Source organism: Callospermophilus lateralis, chromosome 4, assembly GCF_048772815.1.
Source record: "Callospermophilus lateralis isolate mCalLat2 chromosome 4, mCalLat2.hap1, whole genome shotgun sequence".
In the NCBI taxonomy this organism is placed as follows: domain Eukaryota; kingdom Metazoa; phylum Chordata; class Mammalia; order Rodentia; family Sciuridae; genus Callospermophilus; species Callospermophilus lateralis.
The window spans coordinates 116,052,437-116,077,180 of record NC_135308.1 but is presented as its reverse complement, the minus strand read 5'-3'; the positions used below and the strand labels follow the sequence as shown (position 1 = coordinate 116,077,180).

The 24,744-nt window shown below is 37.7% G+C and overlaps 1 protein-coding gene across 3 annotated transcripts in view; it reads right to left on the bottom strand.

The window, feature by feature from the left end:
* Positions 1–24,744, bottom strand: part of Srgap1 (SLIT-ROBO Rho GTPase activating protein 1) — a 279,038-nt gene that overhangs the window by 94,401 nt on the left and 159,893 nt on the right. For all 3 annotated transcript variants that reach the window (XM_076854812.1, XM_076854814.1, XM_077109321.1), the window contains exons 5-6: positions 2,794–2,976; positions 2,192–2,320 (exon numbers count right to left, since the gene is read on the bottom strand). In XM_076854812.1, the coding sequence (XP_076710927.1) occupies positions 2,192–2,320; positions 2,794–2,976 (312 nt within the window). The remainder of the gene's footprint in view (positions 1–2,191; positions 2,321–2,793; positions 2,977–24,744) is intronic.

Genomic DNA, 24,744 nt, shown 5'->3' with positions numbered 1-24,744 from the left:
TTTCTTTATGGCACTATCACTCCATATATATATGTGTGTGTGCATGCATGTGTGTGTAAGTGTAACTTCATTTATTGTCTATTTCCCAGCATATACATAAACCTCATGACAGTGAGGACTTGACTTTCCTGGATTCCTATTGTCAAAAATGGTGCTTGAGGGCGCTGGGGTAGAGCTCCCCAGACCCAACACATAATATTAGCTGAGGACTAACCATTTCACACTATCACCTTAAGCACTAAGCACTTAGTTCAGTGGTAGAGTGCATACTTAGCAATTGCAAGGTGCTGGGTTCCATCCCCAGTACTTCCTCTCCTCTAACATATACATACATATGTATGTGTGGTGTGTGTGTGTGTGTGTGTGTATACATATATACAAAGGCTGAACTACAGCTGGGTGGTACGGCACTTGCCTAGTACGCGTGAAGCCCTCAGTACCAGTCCCAGCACTGCAAAAAGTAATCAACCAAAACAGTACTTGGTATGTATAAAAGAAATACTTTTGAACACTTGGAAAGTTTTCTGGGTGCAAAAACTGGCTTAGCTTAAGTTTGAAATGAAAAATTATGTAGAGAAGTTACATCAAATTAGTTTACAGAAACTATATGGATCTGAATTTGTAAACAAGGGGTCATAAAATTCTTTTTTAAATAGCAATTATTAGCATATATTATTTCTACAAAATAATGGGTTTCTTTGTGACATTTCCATATATATATATATATATATATATATATATATATATATATATATACATACCGTGCTCTGATCATATTCACCTTCTCTATTAGTCTTTCTTAGCCATATTATTCTTTATTTTTATTCAGGAAACCTCAAGAATTTTCTTTCTTTCTTTTTTTTAAAGGAACCCTAGCAGCACTCTAACAGAGAATTTCTTGTATTTCATCAGAATGCTAGAAGAAAAAATTTTTAAAAATATCCACAAAAAGTTTCTGCATTTAAAACAATGAAGGGATTAGTTACTCAACTGAAATACTAGTACAAATAAAAAGAGAAAAAAGGTTTTCTTGATTTTCCTTATTGCTCCATGGTTCTACAGAAAAAAAAATTATATTAGAAAAAAAAATATATTACAAGATGAAGGGGAAAATCATCAGAGTGTTGATGAGCTAAAAAAATAATTCTCTTTCAACAATGCTTTTGTAAAAGTCTGGAATTATCTCTCTAAAATAATAGCTAACTACATTAAATTCGCCATAAAAATTAAGTTGCTTTAACTTACTGTATATTTACATTATGACAACTTTTGGGAGTCATAATGTATAATTTCATAAAATCATAAGGCTGTTGGATGCAATCAATACAAAGTAGCATATGAGTGAGGCTCCAGCAGCCAAGCTTTGGAACCTCTACGACTTTATCTGTGCTTTTCTTATGGCATTTATCACTTTAATCTTTTAAATTCAGGTACTGGCATTTGGGGGCACAGGGTTTTTGTCTGTTTCATCTTTGCATCTCCTACAGTGTTGGCATGATCACTAGGCTACATTTTATGAATGAAAGGATGAAGGATGCAGAGGCCTAACACTGTGGAATAACGGCAGCAAATGCTGTATGAATGTAATTGTGGATATATTTTTGGAGAATTCTAAATGAGCCCAATTACTGCTTTTTTTACTCCATATCCCAAGAAAGTACGGAGACATGGAACAATCTGTCAGAGTGGTTCGTGTGCCCAGTTTTGCTTCCCTGTGTTTGTCATGATTGTCACAGAGCAATCACTTGTGTGGTCATTTGCTTAACACCTGTCTTCTCCATTTTATTTTCCAGAGGCTAAGCATTCTACATGGCTTCTTAGGGCCTCAGCATATCACAAAAGGAGGAGCCCAATTAATATATTTTGAATCAATAAATGGTTGGGGCTGTGTCACTGCATAATTTGAAAATGGCTGGGTCCCCTTTCTGGCTGAGCTCACCAGGCACTTGCAGCTTCAAAGATCCTAACCACCTGATTATCACTGGTTTTAAGATACACGCTTTCTTTTTTTTTTACAAATATCTTAGAATCCATAGTGTGTAAGTATCCCATATAGTGGAATGGGAAGTATTTTTCTGAGTACTACATAAAATAACATTATTTTAATCAAGAATGGTGTTTTCCAGTTAATGAAGGAAAGCTATTGTTAATTCCATCTTGATATGGAAACATAAAAACTGTAATTACTTACATCAATTAAATCCGAAAGATCATGAATATAGTACTTGAAAACTGAGGCATTAGTTGCTTCAAGTGTTAGGAGATATTCATTCCGTGCCTTAATCGATTTTAGCTTATTTTCTGAATACTTTGCTTGTCTCTGGAAAGGAAGAAGACCCAGGCATTGAGAGACAAAGCCATTTTAAAATAAGACAGAGAAACATACATGAATTTTTATTAATCTAAATAATTTATTCCACATATACAAATGACCCTCTAAGACTCTGTGAAAAGTACATTCTGAAATTGATTTAAATAACAAACTAAAATTACCCAGCTATGGGGAATAACAACAATGTATTTGGGCTTCAGGCCCATTTGCAATGAAATCTCTTTGTTGTCGTTCAAGTTTTCCACATTTATACTCAATACTTGGCATTCACCACTAAATGATGTCCAGCTGTTATTACATGATTTTTATGTGTCTTAAACATTTTTCTTTCCCACGGGAGGAAATGCGTGTCATTTCACAATAATTTACAACGTGCATAGATCAGTGATTGCAGAAGTGTTCTTAATGCATTATTAGCTCCTCGCTGAAGACGGAGGGCTCTGCAGTATATTTTCACTTACCTTTTCTTTCATTTTTTCAATTTTCTTTACAGAGCTTCGCCGCTGATGTCTCTCTTCTAGTCTAATATGGAAGACAGGATCACCAGATCTCCCAATTTGCTTCTCCTCTTGTTTCTCAGCCTCTTTCAGCTTGCTCTCTGCACTGATGCTCTCTGCATGATACATGTGGTATGTTTTCATCACCTGTGAAAAAGTAACCCAAATTGTTAAAAGATGTCTGCCTATAACTCACAGAGTGAATGCAAACCATTAAATGATGTGTCTGTTAAAAAATATCGCCTTCCAACTGGCAGGAAAAAGCCAGATTCTTAGTAAAATACATGAATTATGGCCTATTGCTTCTACATAAACCAAACAAATATGCAAATTCACCTGCCAGGAAGAGGCACTTAGGGGACAGGCTTTGATGAAAAAATGATTTAAGAGTCTTTTGCAAACTTTTCAACATATTCAGAAAGTTCTCCCAAGTTTAAAAGTGTTTCTCTAAAATCACACATGCATTACTAATTTGCAGAATAAACTATTTATTCATGGATAAGTTTTTTTTATGGATAAGTTTTAACCCAACCCAAACTCCAGCTTAGATAGAAATAAAGAAATTTATCACACAAAATCTACTTGTCAAAATACCAAATTTAAATACTAAGGTTCATACATAGTTGTAGTTTAAAAACATTGTTTTTTCTGATCACAAAGTGATACTTAAAATTTCAGTGTAGAAAATATATGATACAAAGCAGGAAATAAAATACAAAGCAAACCATGGTTAAGATTTGGTATACAGTCTTCTAGTCTTTTACCTATGAAAACACACACACTGACTTCTTCATTTAAAAATGCCATATATATTTCTCCCCTTAAATATGTACAATTATTTTTATTTTTTAGTTGTAAATGGACACAATACCTTTATTTCATTTATTTATTTTTATGTAGTGCTGAGGATTGAACCCAGTGCCTCACATGTATTAGGCGAGTGCTCTACCACTGAGCCACAACCCCAGCCCATGTATATACAATTTTTAATGTCTTCTTTTACTTAACATATCAGAATATTTTTCTATATCACTAAATATTCTTCCAAATAAGAAGAAGGTCTGTATAATGCTTCTTTATGTAATGTCCATAATTACTTAAGTAAACAGAATTGCTGAATATTTTAGGATTATTTCAACTTTTTGTTCTATAAAGAAAGCTGTGCTGGGGCTGGGGTTGTGGCTCAGTGGTAGAGTGCTTGCCTAGCATGTGTGAGGCACTGGGTTTGATTCTCAGTACCACATATAAACAAATAAATTCATGAAGTTCCATCAATAACTAATAAAAATTAAAAAAAAGAAAGCTGTGCTGAAAACTCTTCATGTATATCTCATCTTAGTTCTTCCCTTGGAAATGAATTATACATAACTTATATTTTAATAACATTTAGGAATATATGGAACATTTTGTAATGTATCTTTTCCATGCAAGTTGTTAACCTATATAATGAATCCTCAATTATTAAAAATTTTGGTTATCTTATTATTACAAAAATGTTTGTGGACAAAATTATGTCATAATTCCTAGGAGAGATTTCTAGAAGTAGAATTGCAGGGTTAGAGAATATGCAAATTTTTGAGGCTCTGCCAATTTTACGCTCTACTAATAAAAACAGAAACAAAATAAAACTGATCTATCTCTAAAGTACTTTAGATAACATACTTAATAAATAAAATGTTCTCAAAAAATGAGTAAAAGTATTCGCTACTTATTCTTGTAACAACATTTACATATAATCTCTGTGTTCTCTGATACATAAGAATAAAATAGTCACAGATTTTTAGAGATTTTACCTAAAAATCAGTTTTCCAATATAATTCTAATGTGCATTGCAGAATCAGGCACCTGGGAAAATTCTGAAATCTGGGTATTTTGTGCATTTATATTCCTTAAGAAAGAAACCAACACACATAGGTGTGATATATCAACGTACCAAGGAACATATTGGAACTAGAACCCAACGCTGAACATCAGTGCTGGCACTTTCTCATAGAATATGTCAAAAATTATAAGGCAGATTCATGTCATCTGCAAGTAGCCAAAAGTTACTCAATTTTATAGCTCAAGTATAGCTGTTAAGAAGTTGAGACAATTATAATATTTTAAAGTAATAAATTTTAGTTTTCTCACTTCAAAAGACGAGTCTTAATACAATGTGAAGCCTGGAAGCATCTCTGGAACAAATGTTGTTTATTTAGGTTGAACTACATAAAATTGCTGTTTCTGTAGGTTATTTAAAAAAACTTGGAAAACTGATATTTTCATATGGTTCAACAACACATGTTTTTAAGATTACTACTTTGAAGAGTAAAACTTGGGTTTGGTGAAGAGCCTTTACTAATTTTTATTAAAAAGAATCGAATGATGTCTTTTCTTAAAAATGCAAAGGCAGTACAAAACGAGAACAAAGTAAAGGCTGAACTTTACATCAGTGGCGGTTTTTTCTGAGCTGTCATTGGAAAGTTGTCTGTTTTTAGTAATTATCAAACCTATCCGGGGGAAGTCTGGTTGGCTACTCCAGTTTAAAAGAAAATAAAAAAGTAGTGGGAAGGAGCTGGGCAGCTGGGGAATGAGAAGGGAGTCACCCTGCAGCTGGGCAAACAGCGAGGTCAATGAATCCACTACACACCTTGCATTGCTAGGCTTGGCTCTGTTTATATTCTCTGCCTGAAGCAAACCCACATACCATTTAGGTCCTGGTTCCAGTTACATCTTAAAATTAGAGGGTGAAAAAACTCAAACACACACACGCACAGATGTTCCACTCAGAGAGCTGTTTGTATTCTTCTTGCTAACTGAGAGGCATTAAGAAATGAGAACACATGTCTCCCATCACACCTGGATGAAAAGACATATCAGACAATTCTGGGTATCTGAGAAATATTTCCGTTCAATACTTGACAAAGAAACGAGTCCTCTGGACTCTTGTTTTACTTGGATAGTGGGCACTAGTATAAGCAGGTAATTTGCACAAACTAAGCCTTAGTATAAGAGAAAGACTGAGCTGACTGCTGGCATAGGATTTCTTATTAACTAATGTGGGTTAAAAGGAAAACATCAGAGTCTGACCCAATACTATGATGAAAAGCGTGTAAATATCTGACCATAATGAGGTTCAGCATAAGAGCTGAGGATGCTCTACCTACTTCAGCAGTAATTTTCAGACAACAAATTTCTTTTTAGATTTCCAATTGGACTTACGAAATCATTGTTCCCTAAAATGTTAACAGTAACGATGAATGAATTTAAAAAGTTCAGGAGAAAAATGCTAAAAGCTTTTCAAGAATTCTAATTGCAGATAATGAATGCTAGTACAAACTGCATTATTAAAATGTAAGCTGTTGACAGAAGTCAAATATGTCTTGTATTTAAAATAAAATAACAGCTTCCCCCCCCCAGAGAAGAACAAAATGCCTTTTTTTTTTTTCAAAGGTAAATTTTGAATATATACTGCCAGGAAAATAACTGCTTCTCCCTCAGTTTAATGCAAACACAAATCTTTGCATACTAAGTGGCATGACAGACATATATCCATTTAAATGTAGTCCAACCGTATATTTTCCAATTTGAATTCTTCTCTACTAAAACTTCAAACATAATTCCCCATTCAACACACTCAATTTACCTTTCTTCAATTGTAGGAAAAATGTAGTCAAATAAAAAGTGACCCACATCATGGATTTATTTGTGAAACTGGGAAGTCCTATAGAATAACTTTCATAGAATCTATATATTTTTATTTTTAATTTTTACTGAAAGGCTCATATCCTGAATCTGACACAATTCTTTTTTTGTGTGTGTGTTTGATTTTTTTTTATTGGTTGTTCAAAACATTACAAAGCTCATGACATATCATCTTTCATACATTTGATTCAAGTGGGTTATGAACTCCCATTTTTACCCCAAATACAAATTGCAGAATCACATCGGTTACACATCCACATTTTTACATACTGCCATACTAGTGACTGTTGTATTCTGCTACCTTTCCTATCCCCTACTATCCCCCTCCCCTCCCATCTTCCCTCTCTACCCCATCTGCTGTTGTTCAATTCTCTCCCTTGTTTTTTCCCCCTTCCCCTCACAACCTCTTATATGTAATTTTGTGTAACAATGAGGGTCTCCTTCCATTTCCATACAATTTCCCTTCTCTCTCCCTTTCCCTCCCACCACTCATCTCTGTTTAATGTTAATCTTTTCCTCATGCTCTTCCTCCCTGTTCTGTTCTTAGTTGCTCTCCTTATATCAAAGAAGACATTTGGCATTTGTTTTTTAAGGACTGGCTAGCTTCACTTAGCATAATCTGCTCTAATGCCATCCATTTCTCTGCAAATTCCATGATTTTGTCATTTTTTAGTGCTGTGTAATACTCCATTGTGTATAAATGCCACATTTTTTTTATCCATTCATCTATTGAAGGGCATCTAGGTTGGTTCCACAGTCTAGCTATTGTGAATTGTGCTGCTATGATCATTGATGTGGCAGTATCCCTATAGTATGCTCTCTTAAGATTCTCAGGGAATAGTCCGAGAAGGGCAATAGCTGGGTCAAATGGTGGTTCCATTCCCAGCTTTCCCAGGAATCTCCATACTGCTTTCCAAATTGGCCGCACCAATTTGCAGTCCCACCAGCAATGTACAAGTGTACCCTTTTCCCCACATCCTCGCCAGCACTTATTGTTGTTTGACTTCATAATGGCTGCCAATCTTACTGGAGTGAGATGGTATCTTAGGGTGGTTTTGATTTGCATTTCTCTGACTGCTAGAGATGGTGAGTATTTTTTCATGTACTTGTTGATTGATTGTATGTCCTCCTCTGAGAAGTCTGACACAATTCTTGTGCTTTAAATCAAAATAATTAAAATACTTATAGTAAATTTCAACAGTTGGTGTAAAGAGATAATTTTGAATCTGAAAACTACATGTTTGGGAGAAGATCAGTGGATATAAGCTATAGCTTCTACTTTTTGATTTCTTGTTCAGAATCAGAAGACATGGATTAGAGGAATGGATCGACCAATTACCAAGAATGAGGAAAAATTTAATATCTCTGCTCACCTTATGAAGTTATTGTGGATGCCAAATTGTGTGTCCACAATTGTTTAACTTAAACTTTACCGAGTACTTATTATGTATGTGTATATCTATGTATGTGAATATGTACCACCAATATAGACATGCATGATCTGTATGTATATATGTAGTTTGACAATCATTACATAATGCTTACTATGTGACAGACATTATTCTAAGCACTTTACAAAATAACTTATTTAAAAATTTTTAGTAACTCTTATGAGGTAGATAACTTTATTTGCCCCATTATTGTAAAGATGAGAAAGCTGAGGCAGAAAGAGGTTAGGTAACTTGTCTAAGGACACCCAGATGGTAACTGGCTGAATAATGGTTGGAAGCCAGACAGTGTGACTTCAGATGAGGCATTCTGAACTGCTATGCCATAACCTTTGGAAAGTCTAAAGCATTGCACAGATGGAAGGCCTCTTGACCTTGGGGATACAGTCGCTCTGTTTCCATAGGAGGAAAAGGGATCATGAAAAATAATTATTGATTCCACATTTGCTTCGTGCTCATCACCTCTGATGGGTACTCTTTTACAAACACCTGCTTCCCATCTTCTAAGAGTTTACAATTTTGGAGTTTGAAACATGGGCCTTAGATACTCCCTAGTTGGCAGAGACTAAGAGGGCATTGAGGCAGCAAGGATGGTATCAGCGAAGGCCTAGTGGGAAGGGAGGATGCCAAGACTTAATTTATTGAGAGCACTTCAGACTCTGCCACATGTTACAACAAAGTCAGAGTACCTTAAATCCTTAATATTGCTTTATAGACTATATGGGCAAAATAGACATTTGGTGAGAAACACATGAAGGCCAGGAACTCATTTTATAGTCAGTCTGCCCATTCATTTAACAAATATTTACTAAATGTCTACTATGTACCTGGCATTGTTTTTCTCCATCTCTGGCATCCAAAAATAGCACAATCATTAGACACTTGGCATGGCACTAATGAGATGACAAATAGTTTTATTTCACTAACTGCAAAGTACAATAAGTGTTGGAATTTATGATCCCTCAAAATAAAAGGTGTGGGAGGCCAGGGATGTAACTCAGTAGTGGAGTGCTTGCCTAGCAAGCATGATGCTCTGGGGGGATGGTATGGTAATTCGGCAGGGGATAGGGATGAGAAGCCATATGTTCGTGACAATATTTCCTAACTCCATAGCCTGCTGCTTCACTAAATTCATCAATCACTAAAAGCCCTTCTGAGAAATGACATTTTTTTAGTTGGCTTTAATTCTCAACAACATAAGATCAAGGTCTACTTTCTATAATCAATGTATTGAGGGTTCTAATTATAACTGTGTCTGCGAGGACCATTTTAACAATACCACCTGGGTAGGACCACAGACTCAGAAGCCCGTTTCTACTGTTTCCCAGGAGGTGCTCAGGTGCAAAGAGAAGAAGAGGCCACAGGACACCCTTAGGGGACCCCAACAGCTGCAATGCAAGGAGCCTGGTTCTTCCAGGGGCCTGCATAGCCCCAGTCCTGCCCTCCAGGTATGGCCTCTGCTCAGCCACCCTAAGACTCTGGGGGCTTATTCTAGACCAGGGCAGCAGCAGGACTTCACTTAAGCACACTTAGGACTTGGTGTACCAGCATCTTTAGGCCTGCCGTCTCCAGCCTCTTGCTCTTTGGTGACTCAGCCAATTCTGGTGAAGAACATGGCTTCTGGAGTTGTTGGATTTGAGTTCGAGGACTGCAGCCTAACTGGGCAGTTTCTTAGCCTCCTTAAACCTTGTTCCTCCATGGCAAATGGGGATTAATTGGCAATGCAGGGAAGCACCTAGCGTGGTGGGTAGTCCTCATTCTTGGCAGTTTCTAAGGTCTGATGTAGAAGTAAGAGTTCAGGCTTTGGGACCAGACTACCTGGCTTCGCACAGGTGCCCTTCCCCATCTCTCAAAGGCAGCTGGGAAATCTGAGGTGCCACAAAGGCAGACAAATGTCAGATTTCCCCACTGTTTCCTGCTGAGATTCAGGCTAATCAAAAACCTCTTAAAAATGAATCTAAAAGATCAGGGAGGGAAGCCTAGGAGTTCAATACTCAGACTCCTACCTGTTCATAAAACATATTACATGAATTCATATTTTGAAAAAACCTTCCAGGCTATCTGGAATGCACATTTAAAAAATATATATTTATTTTTTGGTGTAGATGGACACAACACAATGCCTTTATTTTTATGTGCTGCTGAGGATGGAACCCAGGTCCCGCCCATGCTAGGCGGGTGCTCTACGCTGAGCCACAATTCCAGCCCAAGGAATACACATTTTTTAACATACATTGACAGTTATTGTTGAATTATGTGGACATCAGAACAGTTATTGTTAAATTAGCTGGTTGTCAGCACAAGTTTAGGGGAGTGATATATGCTGACGTTTATTCATCTATCAATGAGCCCTTGAGTGTCCGTATGTCAGGCACTGTGCTAGCCTTCAAGGGGAAGACACAGAGAAAGCCTGCTTTTGCTGTAAAACAGAGGTGGGAGTGGGGGCAGTTGTGGACTTAAGGGTAGGTTGAATGGGACTTAAGAGAAGGATTCCCAGGCTTCTTTTAAATCAGCTTATATTTAAGTTTAGGGAGAAAAATGGTGGGGGAGTATATTTTATTTATACAAAGAACTTAACGGCAGGAGAAACCAACCCTTAACATGAATGCTACTCAGCCAATATCAACAATGGAACTCTTGTCTTCCACCCCTCTCCTCCCACTTAAGTCCTGTGCATGACCCCAGACAGTAATTTTTATTCTCTTTTGTGACATCTGGGCTAAAAAAGGTGCTGATCCCTGAGACTACAAGGGGTCAGTTAGGACTGTCACAATGATGAATTTTCACACGCCCATCTCCTCTTCTTACGCCAATGAAAACAGAGTTCACAAAGCCTAACTGTATTTGCAAAGTAACATTTTTAGAAGAAGTCACCTTCAGAGGCACTATACTGGTGGTTAAGAGTTCAGACCCCTAAGATAGCCTGCCTGGGCTTGAATTCCGCCTCTGTACTTTCTGGCTGTGGGATCGTGGCCAAGTAACTGTTGAGGCTCAGAAAAATGACACGCAAAACGTGCTGCTTGGGATTTCAGACTGAGAGCCCCTGGGGAGCGGCAGAGGCAGGGAAGGGCTCTTCTCCAAAGCTCCCTAATTACCTGAAGACTGGATGCACCAAAAGGGAACAATGGACTTGCCTTCTATCTTCTTGTTATTTTCTCAACTGAGGAAGATTAAAGTCACATCACAGAAGGGACTGGAAGTCAAACATCACACCAGAGCCCAGATGGACTTTGTGCCATGCCATATCTGTTCTTCAGGCTCATTCATTTATCTCCAAAAGGCCGACAGGCCCTGGTTTCCTCCCCCGATGGAGAAGGTATTTAAGCTTTAACCATCTGGTCCTATTTTGAGTTTTCATACTTGGTGTGATTCTCACATACTCTCCTGTTAATTTGTCTGTTTTATAGTCTCAAATTATCCAAGAGGTAGACAGAAAGTTCTTTTCACCCCAACATAATTTAATCTTTCTGTGCCTTCAGTTTCCTCATTGTGAAACTGAATGTCCAGTGTTACTGTAGAGGGCAGCTGGGAGGACTAAATGTGTTAACACACACAAAGAGCACAGAAGAAAGAGGTTAACACACGATAACTGCGCAATAAATGCCAACTACTGAAATTTGAGAAAAAGACTACCATAAAAGAATTCATTAATAATAAATAATGATTTCTCCCTGATTCGAAGGATTATTATTTCTAAAAAGGTAAAAGGGAGGAAGTTAGCAATATTTCTTTTTACATATGTTAAGAATCTCAGCACTCATTCTTTAAAATGAGGGTTTTAATTAGCTTTTTCACTACTGCAGCCAAAATACCTGACAAGAACAATTAGAGGAGGAAGTTTGTTTTGGGGCTTATGGTTTCAGAGGTCTCAGTCCACAGATGGCTGACTCCATTCCTCAGAGCCTGAGATAAAGTAGAGCCTCATGGTGGAAGCATGTGGTAGAGGAAAGCAGCTGGGGACATGGCACCAGGAGTAATAGAGAGAGCGAGCTCCACTCTACAGGGACAAAACAGATAGCCCCCAAATATATGCCTGCAATAACCCACCTCCTCCAGCCACACCCTACCTGCGTATAGTTACCATCCAATTAATCCATCAGTGGATTAACGCACTGATTAGGTTAAGGCTCTCATAACCCAATCATTTCATCTCTAAACTTTCTTGCATTGTCTCCCACATCACCTTACATCTAAACCATAACAATGAGCAAACAGGCCAACATGACAATCAAATAGGATGAAATGCTGTTTTTTCAGCTTGTTTATCAAAGAAAACTTGAGGTACATTGTGGCTCCATTGAAACAAAATCAGCAAAACAGTCTGAATTTATCCTCAAATTATATTTATAGTCGAAACAAATGCTTTGAACAAAAGGCACTGTCTGGGTCTCTGGATCTTGCTGTGCAGGGACTGCCAACCAACCAAATAACAGGGCAACGGAGATGCAGAAAATGAACAAAACACAGGGAAGGACAGAGAACACTGCAAAGGGAGGAAGTCAGGCTAATAAAAGTCATGAAAACAATTACATTCTCTTCAGTGTAGTGTTAAGGATTTTGTTTCAGGAGTAATTATACACAGTAGCATTTTTAAAGGAAAGAGCTTTGGTCTACAAAACAGCACACCTGGATTCTGGCCCTATTATGTTGCAAAATATCTCTATAAACTCTGCCTTTCTGATGCTATGCTCAGTGTGACCTCATCTATTAGAGGAGACAACATGACAACAGGAGGTCTCTCTCTCTAGAACCACAATGTGGGAAATAACCAAATCAAACTATACAGCTCAGAACCACTGACAAGTGTGGAATTAAAGAGGAAGGAAAACGTAGAGCCATGACCACAGAAGGAAAGACCCATCACATAACTTCTGGGGCCAGAAGGCTTCTTTCCAAGAGAATTTTAATATATCCTTTACAAAGGGAATATTTGATAAGGTTTAGAGGAAATGGAGTAGGATGGCATTGAGTAGTATAGATGCTCCTCAACTCAGAATACAATTACATCCTTATAAATTTATTATATGTAGAAAATATCATGAGTCAATAATGCATTTAATGCACCTCACCTTTGAATGATGTTACAGCTCAGCCTGGCCTGCTCAGGACACTTACATCAGCCTGCAGTTGTGCAAAATCATCTCACACAAAGCCTATTTTATAATCAAGTGTTGAAGATCTCATGAACACAGACAGATGGGCACTTTGTAGTCATGATGCGATGTGAAAACAAAACACAATATCCCCAAAACTCTGGCGACGCAGCACCCCATAGAGAATTGGTTGTTTCCCCTCCTGATTGTGCGGCTGGACTCGGGCAATGGCTTGTGCCGCTGCCCAGCATCACGAGAGAGGACTGTACTGCATGTGGCTAAGTTGGGGAAAACATCAGAATCCCAAATTTAAAGTACGGTTTGTACTGAATGCCTGTCGTTTCCGCACTGTCAGAAAGTCAAAAATCAAGTTAAACCATCCTGAGTCAGGAGCTGCCTGAACATGAAAATAGCATCCAGGCTGTCATTCCTATTTTTTATTTCTCTGCTAGAGATGAATGTTTTTGTCCCCATCTTCAGAAGCCAGTGTTCCTGCAAGGCACCCCCTGTCTTAGATTTCTGAGGGTTTTTAGCCCTCAGTCCCCTGTGCATGCCTGTATGATCCTGGGCAAGGATTTTTCACTTACATGGAGGGTGGTTGGTCCATGTGATCTCTTAGGCCTTTTCCAACTTTAAAGTTGTACTGACTCCAGGATTTTAGATATGAATCTGAATTGTAACAATACTATACAGATTTATCATTTGGGGAAACACATATATACTTCTTAGTGGGTAAAGGGGCCTGTGTGTGTGTGTGTGTGTGTGTGTGTGTGTGTGTGTGGATAGATGGCAGATAAATTTTAACCTAAAAGAAACACAAGTGTAACAACAAATTATACTAATTATCTCCTTCTGCTTCTGTTGACTTGAGACAGCAAGCAGTACACTATGCTATGCCAGGGATAGAAGATTCTCTAGAATTCTCCATGGGGCTCTGAGACCATAACTCAGCTGCCTTGCCTTACAGAAAATACTCCCAAATGAACAAAGTCCCCATAGTCTGTCTAGCATACTGCTATATTGATGAACCTTACTCAGGGCCATCTATCACTCCAGTGGCTTTAATTAGCTCCCCAACTGATTATTGATCAATCATCAAGTGCTCATTAAGGAGAAAAACTCAGGAAGGTTCTGCTAGGTGTAGGGCTGACATACTGATATGCAACACACTTCTATTTTTGATTTGTTAAATTTAAGGTAAAATAGGGCATTAGTCATTTTCAAAATGTTAAACTGAACAATAATTGTGAAACACTAATATAAATTATAATTAGTTTCATAAGATTTGGCTACTTTAATAAAACTATTTAATAAAATTATTTTATACCTCATTAAAAAGAAAATGTTTCTATTTTTAATGAGTAAACTGTATTTATTAATCTTAATCTGAGCTTGCTCTATTTCTAGAAGTATTAGAGACAGTTTCTAATTTAAGGTTTTGAGTCATGAATGTAGTTATTAGTTTGCTTATGGTCTAAGGAACTTCTGATGGACATACATATTCAACAAAAAATTTCTGAAGCTCCCTACTATGTACCACAAATAGGCCTTGTCCTATGTTATTTCACTAATATTATACTACTAAAAATCTAATTATGTTTTTTTTTTTGTTAGTTTATACTATTCTTTGGTTCAAAAGACAACTTTGCATAAGCATAATTAACAATTTGGCATAATACTACAATACGTACCTACATTACAATGACCAAAGACTGCCCTGTGAAATAAATATTGTTTTATTCAATACATTCTAATTTTGTGAAAGATTATTTTCCTTCACTTGTCTCTCAAGATTTCACTATGGGGGCTGGGGTTGTGGCTCAGTGGTAGAGTGCTTGCCTAGCATGTGTGAGGCACTGGGTTCGATTCTCAGAACAATATATAAATAAGTGAATAAAATAAAGGTCCATCAACAACTAAAAAGAAAAAAATTTTAAAAAAATGACTTCACTGTGGTGAGGTAAAGAGAGTGGCAAGGGCAGGGGACTTTGAATGCCCAATGTAATGCTCCATTTATTTTTTCATTTGCTCATACTTGCCATACCCAAGTGATGGAGTTCCCCATACAGGCACACACCTGTGCTTTCCTTCACACTCTCCTCCTTCTTGGAATGCCTGTCCCCGCTGTCTTTTATCACTGAGTTCAGAAGTCTGCATCTTCTGGAAGCTTCCAGAATGAAGACCTCTACGTAGCCTGGCACCCCAGACTATGGCTGGCTCCGGGATGGTGGAACTCTACATGAGCTGTGTGTTTTCCCCAGGACTTTCATGTTTGCTGAAAGAACCATCTCCAGCCACTTGGTGTATATGACTTAGGCACAGTAGAGATGATCCTATAACAATTTTAGAGCAGAGGCAACAGTGCTTTTGGTATTCTCTATTTACCTGACTTAGAGACAGGACACAATTCTGAGATTTGGGACAAATCTTTGACAAATAATTGAATTCCCCAAATTGTAGAACTTTATAAGTTGCAACCCCTTTCTCCTACTTGCTAGGCATCTGCCCTCCAAAAAAGAACACTATCTTAGAAGATAGTCCATTCCATTTCAGAACAACTCTAGTAATTAAGCCTAGAAGTCAGGCTGTGTGGGTTCAGATCCTAGTTTTGCTTTTTACCATGTTGCTTAGTTTTCTGATCTCTGGTTTGGAATAGGAATAGTAACTATAAGGTTGTTATGTAGCTGAAATGAGTTAATCCATGTCAAATACTTCAATGGTAGTTGGCACTAGTGATGTCTTCATGAATGCCATTATAATTAATAAAATGCCTGATATGGTTTGGATGTATATATTTGTATCTGGCAAGTGGAGTCACTCTTTCTGCTTCCTGATCATCATTTGAGTTGCTTACCTCTGCCACATTCTTCCACCATGATGTCCTGCCTCACCTCGAACCCCAAGGAATGAAGTCTGCTGTCTATGCATTGAGACCTCTGAAACCGTGAGTCCAAATAAACTTCTTCTCCTCTATAATTATTCTGATTGGGTCTTTTAGTTGCAGCAATGAAAAATCTGACCAAAAAATTCCCAGCCTTCTATTGTATTTGCTATGGTCTGAATATTTGTATCTTTCCAAATTCACAATTGGGATCCTAACTTCCTAGGTGATGCAGAGGAACATGGTGGAGGCGACTACGTCATGGGGGCAGAGCCCTCATGAAGGGAACTAGTGCTTTTATAAAAGAGGACTGTGACAGATCTCTTTTCCCTTCCACCCTGTGAAGACAGCAAGAAGGTACTAAGTGCCAAAAAACAAATCCTCTAATACTGCTAATGTCTTGATTCTTGGACTTTCCAGACTCCAGAACTGTGAAAAATAAATTTCTGTTGTTTATAAGCTCCCCAGTCTGTGTGTGTGTGTGTGTGTGTGTGTGTGTGTGTGTGTGTGTGTGTTTTGTAGCAGCCTGAATAGACTAAAATATCTGTTAATCACATAATAGCCCTACCCAGCAATGCTCACTTATTCTCAGACACCTGAGAGGCTGGGAGCAAAGGGATGGTCTTTGTTTTATGTAACAAAGAAACTGAGCTACAAAGAGACTTAATCCTTGCCCAAAAAAGTCAATAGAGAAAGTCAATGATAAAGAAGGTTGTTGAGGAAGTTCCTGTATCAAAAAGGAGTTTTCATATTAATTCTGCAGAGGCATTGATATACAAGTTTAATCGACTGAAGAAAAAATAATGCCCAAGCGTGCACACAGAATACACGAATACATACTAATCAGTGCCACAATGAACACAGTGGCAGCAGAGACTAAACAATAGCCTTTGGTGGCAAAGGAAAAGTTTTGAGCATTTAGCAATGTTGAAAGGAAAGCACATGCATAATGAAAGGCCACCAAATTACTAGAATTTCAAAGTCACCTGCAACTTTAAGTATTTAGTTCTTTTCAGGAAAATGTTTCACTCATCTTGAATGTTTCATGTGTGCATGAGATATCTAAGTTACAAGGTCTAGTCTATAAAATATTTAAACAGAGGACATAAGACATTTGGAATCTTAAAATCAAAAAAGCTTCACATTCTTGGAATTGCAGGTTGGACCTGGGCTTGGTTGGGGCATGCCTGTCATCCCAGCTACTCAAGAAGCCAAGGTAGGAGGATCACAAGTTTGAGGCCAGGCTCAGCAATTTAGCAAGACTAACCGACTTAGTGAGATCCTGCTTAAAAAAAAAAATTGTAACTTCAACTAAAATGGAAACTCCTATGGAATCCTTTTCCTTTAATAAATAATAGTTTGGAATTTAAGACATAGCCTCTATGTCTCAAACAGAATACTTCTTATTTCATTTATTCAAGAGAAAGAAGAAAAGTGAGAAGCCTTTGTTAATCTGTGCAAGAAGCCTTCTGAATTCTCAAACCATTTTTGACTGTGTGTCTGTCCATATTATTGCTTTTTTTTTTTTAATAATCTCATTTTGGTAACTGTCTTGAAAATATTCAACTCCTGATGTTCTTCCTCCATGTGGCTCCAGTGGCTCCAGAGGGAAATTCTATGAATGTGTCTTGTGCTTTTTCTCACTCTGTGCCTTGGTTCAGGCTGCTCCTTCAATGCCTTTAACCTTCTTTGATCTCTCCTGTTACTGAAAGCCTGGCTATCCTTTGAAGTTTCCAGACCCTTTCCTCTCTACTTTTTTTCTCAATCCTGAATGTACCCTCTCTTTGGATCTCCACAGCCCTCTGGTTGAAGCTGTCTGTTGGAATGTGACAATCGTCCACAGGGGCTTGGTTCTACAACCCCTTCTGGGTACCAAAAGTCTATGTTGATGCTCAATCCTCTTATATAAAAGGGCACACTATTCTCATATAACCTACACACATCCTCCTGCATATTTTAAATCATCTCTACATAACTTAGAATACCTAATACCATGTAAATAGTTACACTGTATTGTTTAGAAAACAAGAGCACCAAGTCTCTATGTGTTCAGTAGAGACGCTATTTTTCTTCCAAATATTTTTGATCTATGGTTGGTTGAATTCACAGATGCAGAACCCATCGATATAGAGGGGTAAACTGTAATGATCTGTTTTACCTTATCTCACTAATAAAAAGAGAGTAGAGTACTAGGCTAAGAGCACAGACTCAGCCTGGTCTGAGACTTCCTTGCTGTGTGATCTTGGGCAAGGTACCACATATCTGTGTGCCTTACATACCTCATAGGACTACTGCAAGAATTTTAAGAGCTAATTATGTAAAATGCTTAAAATAGTACCTGGCACAAAGGTTAGTTGTTATCATGTCCTTACTTTAGCACTTCTGCCATGGTGAAAACCCTGAACCAGTACTGGCACAGCAGCACACACCTCCCAGGAACCTACTTACTATTCTGAATTAAAACAAAGGCTGAGTTCAGTTCCAGCCTGGCTATAAATTAGTTCTGGGGTTTTAGTAGAACACTTAATGTCTCTGGGTTTTGTGATATTCTTCCAAAACGAGGAGGTTAATTTGATAATTTCTAAAGGCCCCATAATGTTAAAATTCTATTGGCCTACAACAGTATTAAATTCAGATTATCATGTGAGTTAGAAAATCATGAACTAACAGAGGTTTAATTGTATCCTGTGGTACAACTGGTTTAGATCTTGATTTGCTACACATGATATTTTTACACTGATACTGATCAACATTCCTGGTCTATTTTGAGAGATTAAATTCAAAGAAAATGCCCATAATTTATTCTTTGTTTTGGCATGTGTCATATATATTTAGTATTATATTTAAATCACATATGTTTTATATATATATATATATATAAAGCTTTGATGAATAATGGTAAACAAAGTTAAGAATCTTAATTACCCAATAAAAACAAACCATTCTGATTAAAATGCCTGTCATGAAAGCATCCTAATCATTTAAAAGTCATAATACTATATTTTAGAACAAAATAGGTGAGATAAAGTACTTTGTTGACAAAGATTTTTTTTTTTTTTTTTTGGACCAGGGATTGAACCCAGGGGTGCTTTACCACTGAGCCACATCCCCAGTCCTTTTTTAATTTTTTTTTAATTTGGAGACAGGGTCTCGCTGGGTTACTTAGGGCATTGCTAAATTGCTGAGGCTGGCTTTTAACTTTTGATCTTTCGCTGCCTCAGCCTCCTGAACTGCAGGGATTACAGGCATGTGCCACTGTGCCCAGTGACAAAGATTCTTAATATGAAATATTTTGTACATTTTTTTGTTGTTGTTTTAGTAGATTATTTGAACACTTATCTTTGTTGGGGGTGGAAGGTGGCTACTGGGGATTGAACTCAGGGGCACTTGACCACTGAGCCACATCTTCAGCCCTTTTTGTATTATAATTAGAGACAAAGAGTCTCACTGAGTTGCTTAGCGCCTCACTTTTGCTGAGGTTGGCTTTGAACTTTTGATCCTCCTGCCTCAGCCTCTGAGCCACTGGGATTACAGGTGTGCGCCACTGTGCCTGGCCAACATTTTCATTTTTAAGCCAAATATTTTTTTGGGGGAGGGGAGTTCATATTGTTCACACTTATAAACAACCATACCTGTGGTCCAAAAGCACCAACATTAACTAAGTTTCAAACCTTATTAATAACTCCATGCAGAAGCTAGGGAGCAGTTGGCATTATTAATTAACAAGATGTCCTAAGAGACATCTACATTAAAGTTCTTATCAAACAGCAGTCATTATGGTTCCTTGAAATGGTAATTTTATAAAATCCAATCATTTGGCCAGAAAAAGGAAATTGGTTAAATTCCCAAAGTCAGTCTGTGTCAAAGCCAAGATTAGAATTCGGAGGTTGTTGGCAGGAAGTCATATGATCCTCTTTCCATCCAAGTGTCTGGCAATCGAAGCCCATGGAAACACTTCGTCCACCCATGATCTCGAAATAGATAGGTTTGAAAAAAAGTTTCCCAGGTGGCATCATGGAGGATGTAGTATTCCAAAGAGGTTTACAATTTGGGAGCTTTTTAATGTAAATTTTACTCCGTATTTCCCTTTGTTTAGTTGTTTTGTTCTGAGATACAGACATTTTTGCAGTCCTCTCTAAGGAGTGAAATTTCATTTCCACTACAGAAATATATATTTCAAATACTCGAAATGCCCTTGAGCTAAAATAAATACTTAACTAAAAACTGAAAAATAAAATAAAAACCTCTTTGAGGCTCACTCAGAGAAAAATCTTCTGTTATCAGGTGGCAAGTGTCTGGAGCTCTTTCACAGTGACTTTTCAACCTTGCCTTAGGGGCTCTTTCTTTTTTAGAGAGGAAGCCTTAGCTCCAGGCTTGCGGGAGGCTCACTGAATCCAATGGAAAGCTGTCCTTGACAGTCCTCTGAGTTTTTAAAGGAAGAGCTCAATATAATAAGCAGCACCTTTCCTCTAGAAAAAATAAGTAGCTCTTTTTATGTTGTAAAGGCCAGAGTGGATTCTGAGCTCACTGGCAATTCTGTTTCCCAAAAAACTCCTGGAACAAATTGCTGGGCAGCCTCTCAGTTTGAAGCTGTCTCTGGCATGGGTTCTACCCACCATTTACATTTGTTAGGTAGAAGAAAGAAAACAAGCAACTGGACAGTGGATTCTCAGCAGTAGCCATTGACAGGCAAAGTTGACACCTTCACAGGCAGTAAAGCTAAATGAATGGTATGTCTTTAAGAGGTACCCAGAATGAACACATCCTAATATTGAACCCAAACAGGCAAAACCACGTGGGTTTGTCCATTTTGTAACCCATAGAACAGTCTGGAAAAGATTTTATAAGCAAAAGGTGTTTTACCTTGAATCCCATCTATTCTTTAGATCAGTTTCCATCCACCCCGGCTTTTCTCTCCTCCCCTGTACAGACTTCCCTAGATAATTGTCTAATGGGGAGTTGACGGGCTTTGGAAACAGAACTGGGTTTAGATTTTAGAAGAGTCATTTATTGCCCATGTGATCCTGAGCTAATTATTTAGAGTCCCGTTTCCTGTTCGTAAAACTGGAATTAGGATACCTGCCTCTTAGGGCTGGCGTGAGAAATGAACAGATAATGGGCGTGATTGATGGTAAGGGTGGAATAAATCTTCTGGTTCTCAGCTCTTCTCCTTGTGATTTAATGGGACTTGAGGATGGATGACCTCAGGTCTGGCTAGCCATGTGTGCCAGCGATGCACAGAGGGTGTGATAATCAATGACACATAATGAACAATCAATTTCATGTGCATTTATCATGACTTCTGTGTTAATCTTTATTAGAATTAGCTTACTGAGGACATAAACTCTATTTTGTAAAAGTGCTGTGGAGCCTAGGCAAGGCAAAGAATTAATGGAGGGCAAATAATTGCAAATTACGATTTGTAATTAAAAGAATATTGCATACCCTGTTGAGATTTTGATATTGGGACAAGCTAAAAATCATTACTTAAAAATCATTATGTTCTCATGATGACGTTTTGCTGGGCTAAATGAAGGAAAATTTTGGTTTGAACGCTTCTTGTGACCTTTGTGTCATCATTGTCTATTTTTACCTTTCACTATCCTACTCCTCAGTACAGACCTACTAATATTTACTATTGATTCAGTTTTCTTAGAATAGTTATCTTCCTTGTTCTTTTTGAACAAATATTCATTGAAGCAAAAACAATAACAAAACCACATGCACACATAGATTGAGAATCATTACTCTGAAAATCCAAAATCTGATTTTTTTATTTTGTAGTTGTAGATGGACAGAATGCCTTTATTTTATTTGTTTTTTATTTTTATGTGGTGCTGAGGATCAAATCCAATGCCTCATACAAGCTAGGCAAGCACTCCGCCACTGAGCCCCAGCCCCAGCCCTGAATTTCCCAAGTTTTTGAGTGCTGACAAGATGCTCAAAAATTTGGGGGATTTTGAAGCATTTTGGATTTTTGAACTAAAGATGTTCAATAAGTAAAGTCTATGCAACTATTTAAAAATCTACAAAATCCTCAAATCTGAAAAACTTCTGGTCTCAAAGCATTGTGGATAAAGAATACTCTGCTTGTCTATATGTGAAAACCATCTGTAATTAATATTAACATCAGCCTTGATCTTTGCATTTACTCTGTGAGTTGGTACCATCCTCACTCCACTGATATCGAGGAAGAGATGAGGAGGATGACGCTGACTGCTAACATTTGGTAAGCATCTACTATGTGCCAGGCATTGTTCTGGATGCTTAACCTGTATTAACTCAGCTTCGTTCTTCCTCTTAGTGCTTACACCTGCCATTTTAGACTTTTTGTTGTTGTTTATTTATTGTCTGTATCTCCTCATTGGAATATAAAAGTCTGAGCAGAAGTGTTTGGTCTGTTTTTATTCACAACTGTACTGCAGTACATTGAAAAGTGCCTGGCTCAGGAAGCATTCAAAAATGTGCATTGAATGAATCAATAAGTCTTCACAATGTTTATTCTTTTACTAACTCTAAGAGTTGGTCATTATTATGAGCTCCAGTTTACAGATGAAAAACTGAGGCAAAGGGTCACATGCACCCAGAAAGTGACAGGGCTGTGATTTAAGCCTTGGCCCTTCCCCTTCTCTGATGCCTCATCCAATGCCATGATGGATAATTCTATGTGTCAACTTGACTAGGCCTTGGGGTGCCTGATTATTTGGTCAAACATATTCAGGGTCTGCATGTAAAAATGTATGAAGACAAGATTGATATTTGGATCAGTAGATTGAATAAAGCAGAATGCCCTCCCAATGTAGCTGGGCCTTATGCAATCCACTGATGGCCTGCATTGAACAAAAAGGCTGGCTAAGAGACAGTCCACTCTCTCTGTAATGATCTTTGATCTGGGACATTGGTTTTTTTGATTTCAGATGTGGAGTTGGACTGGAACTTAACACCACTGCTCTCCTGGGTCTCCAGATTGCCAACTGCAGATCCTGAGACTTTTCATCCTCTATAACTGTGAGAGCCAGCTCCTTATAAAACATCACTTTGTACACACACTCACATTCGCATACTCTATTTGGTTCTATTTCTCTAGGGAACCCAGATTAATACAGATGACCAGCAAGGGCCACATAGCTAGCTGTCACTATAACTGGGATTCGGATTCAAGTTTGCCGACTGCCAGTTTGGTCATTTTTGTTTCATTATAGCATAACACTCTCCCTGGCTTCTTTGCTCTCAAATTAGCTGATTCTATCCTTTAGCTCTCATTTAAGTATTCAACTCAAAAGGAAGTGAATTAGCAGATTTGACTCAAAAAGGGAGTCTGACAATCTTGGTTTACCCTTTCACTTTTTTTGCACAATGAGTTCCATCTGTTAGATATTTAAATTAACATTTCTAAGAAGTACAGGTTGCCATTGAGACACATGTTCAAATTTTCACTTAAAACGTTTTTACTAAAGCAACATTAATGCCATGGATGCTAAAAAATACAAATGAGCAGGTGATAAACTGCTTAATTATTCTTTGTTGTGGGGGAGGCATTAACATTTAGAGAGCTTATTTAGAAATGGTTCCCCAAAACTATAGCAACAGAAATAAAATGACAGTAAAGGACATAGGCTCTGGAACCAGATCCAGACTTGAAATTCCACTTTCCTATGTACCGTACAACCTAGGGCAAGCCTCTCTCAGCTCTTAGGTTCTTCATCTGTAGAATGAGGATAACAAGAATAGCCATCTCCTAGCAATGCTATATCAATTAAGATGGTTTAAATAATGTGTACAGCACAAAAACTAACACATGCATAATAAACATACAATCAATGTTAGCCACTCTGGCAGGATTGACTAATTATCTATAAATAACTCCCATTCTTTTTCAAATTGTCAGAATCCCTATTTAAAAAAAAAAAAAAAACTGGTTAGCAATGAGCTAGCTAGTTAAAAACTGTAATTTCCAGATCTCCATGTAGCCTGGTAGGACCATGTTCTAAATTCTGATAAATAATCTAAATGCAAAAGTTTAGTAATGTAAGACTTTCATTAAGTCTCCTTGAAAGACAAGAGGCCAGCCCTCTTTCTTTTCTCCATTCTGTTTCAGGGAACACAAAGGTAATGGCTAAAGTTCTAGAAACTATATTGAACCATAAGAACAAATATTGCAATTGGGCTTCTCTGAAGAGTGAATTAGGAGGAATCTGATTTTTAAAAAAAATTTTTCTTTTTAACATGAAAGTAGAATGTGTTTTGATGTATCATACATACATGTATCATAACTTTCTATTTTTTGTGATTGTATGTGATGTGGAGTTATACTGGTTGTACATTCATATATGAACATACGAAAGTTATGTCTGATTCATTCTATTGTCTTTCCTATTCCTATCCCCTCTCCCTTCCCTTCATTCCCCTTTGTCTAATCCAAATTACTTCTATTCTTCCCTACCTCTTCCTTATTGTGTGTTAGCATCTGCCTATCAGAGAGAGGAGCCTGATTTTTGATGGCTTTATGTAACTTTATGTAACATACCAGCTCTGGGTGCCCATCCTTGGATTTTTATTATGTATGAGAGAATATAAACTACTTTTTCATGCCATTATTTTGAGTACACCTCTGTTACTCAAGGCTGATTTAATCTTAACTGCTTTGGCTGTCCCTGGTGGTAGTTTAAAAATCCAAATGGAGGCCTGACACTATCTTGAGGCATTTTCCCCCCTCCCCCTAAGTAAAAGCAAAACTGGGCAAAAATATTCAAATGGAGGTGCATCACTTCAAAGCCATTCCTTCTATTTCAGAAACCACTCTGAGTTA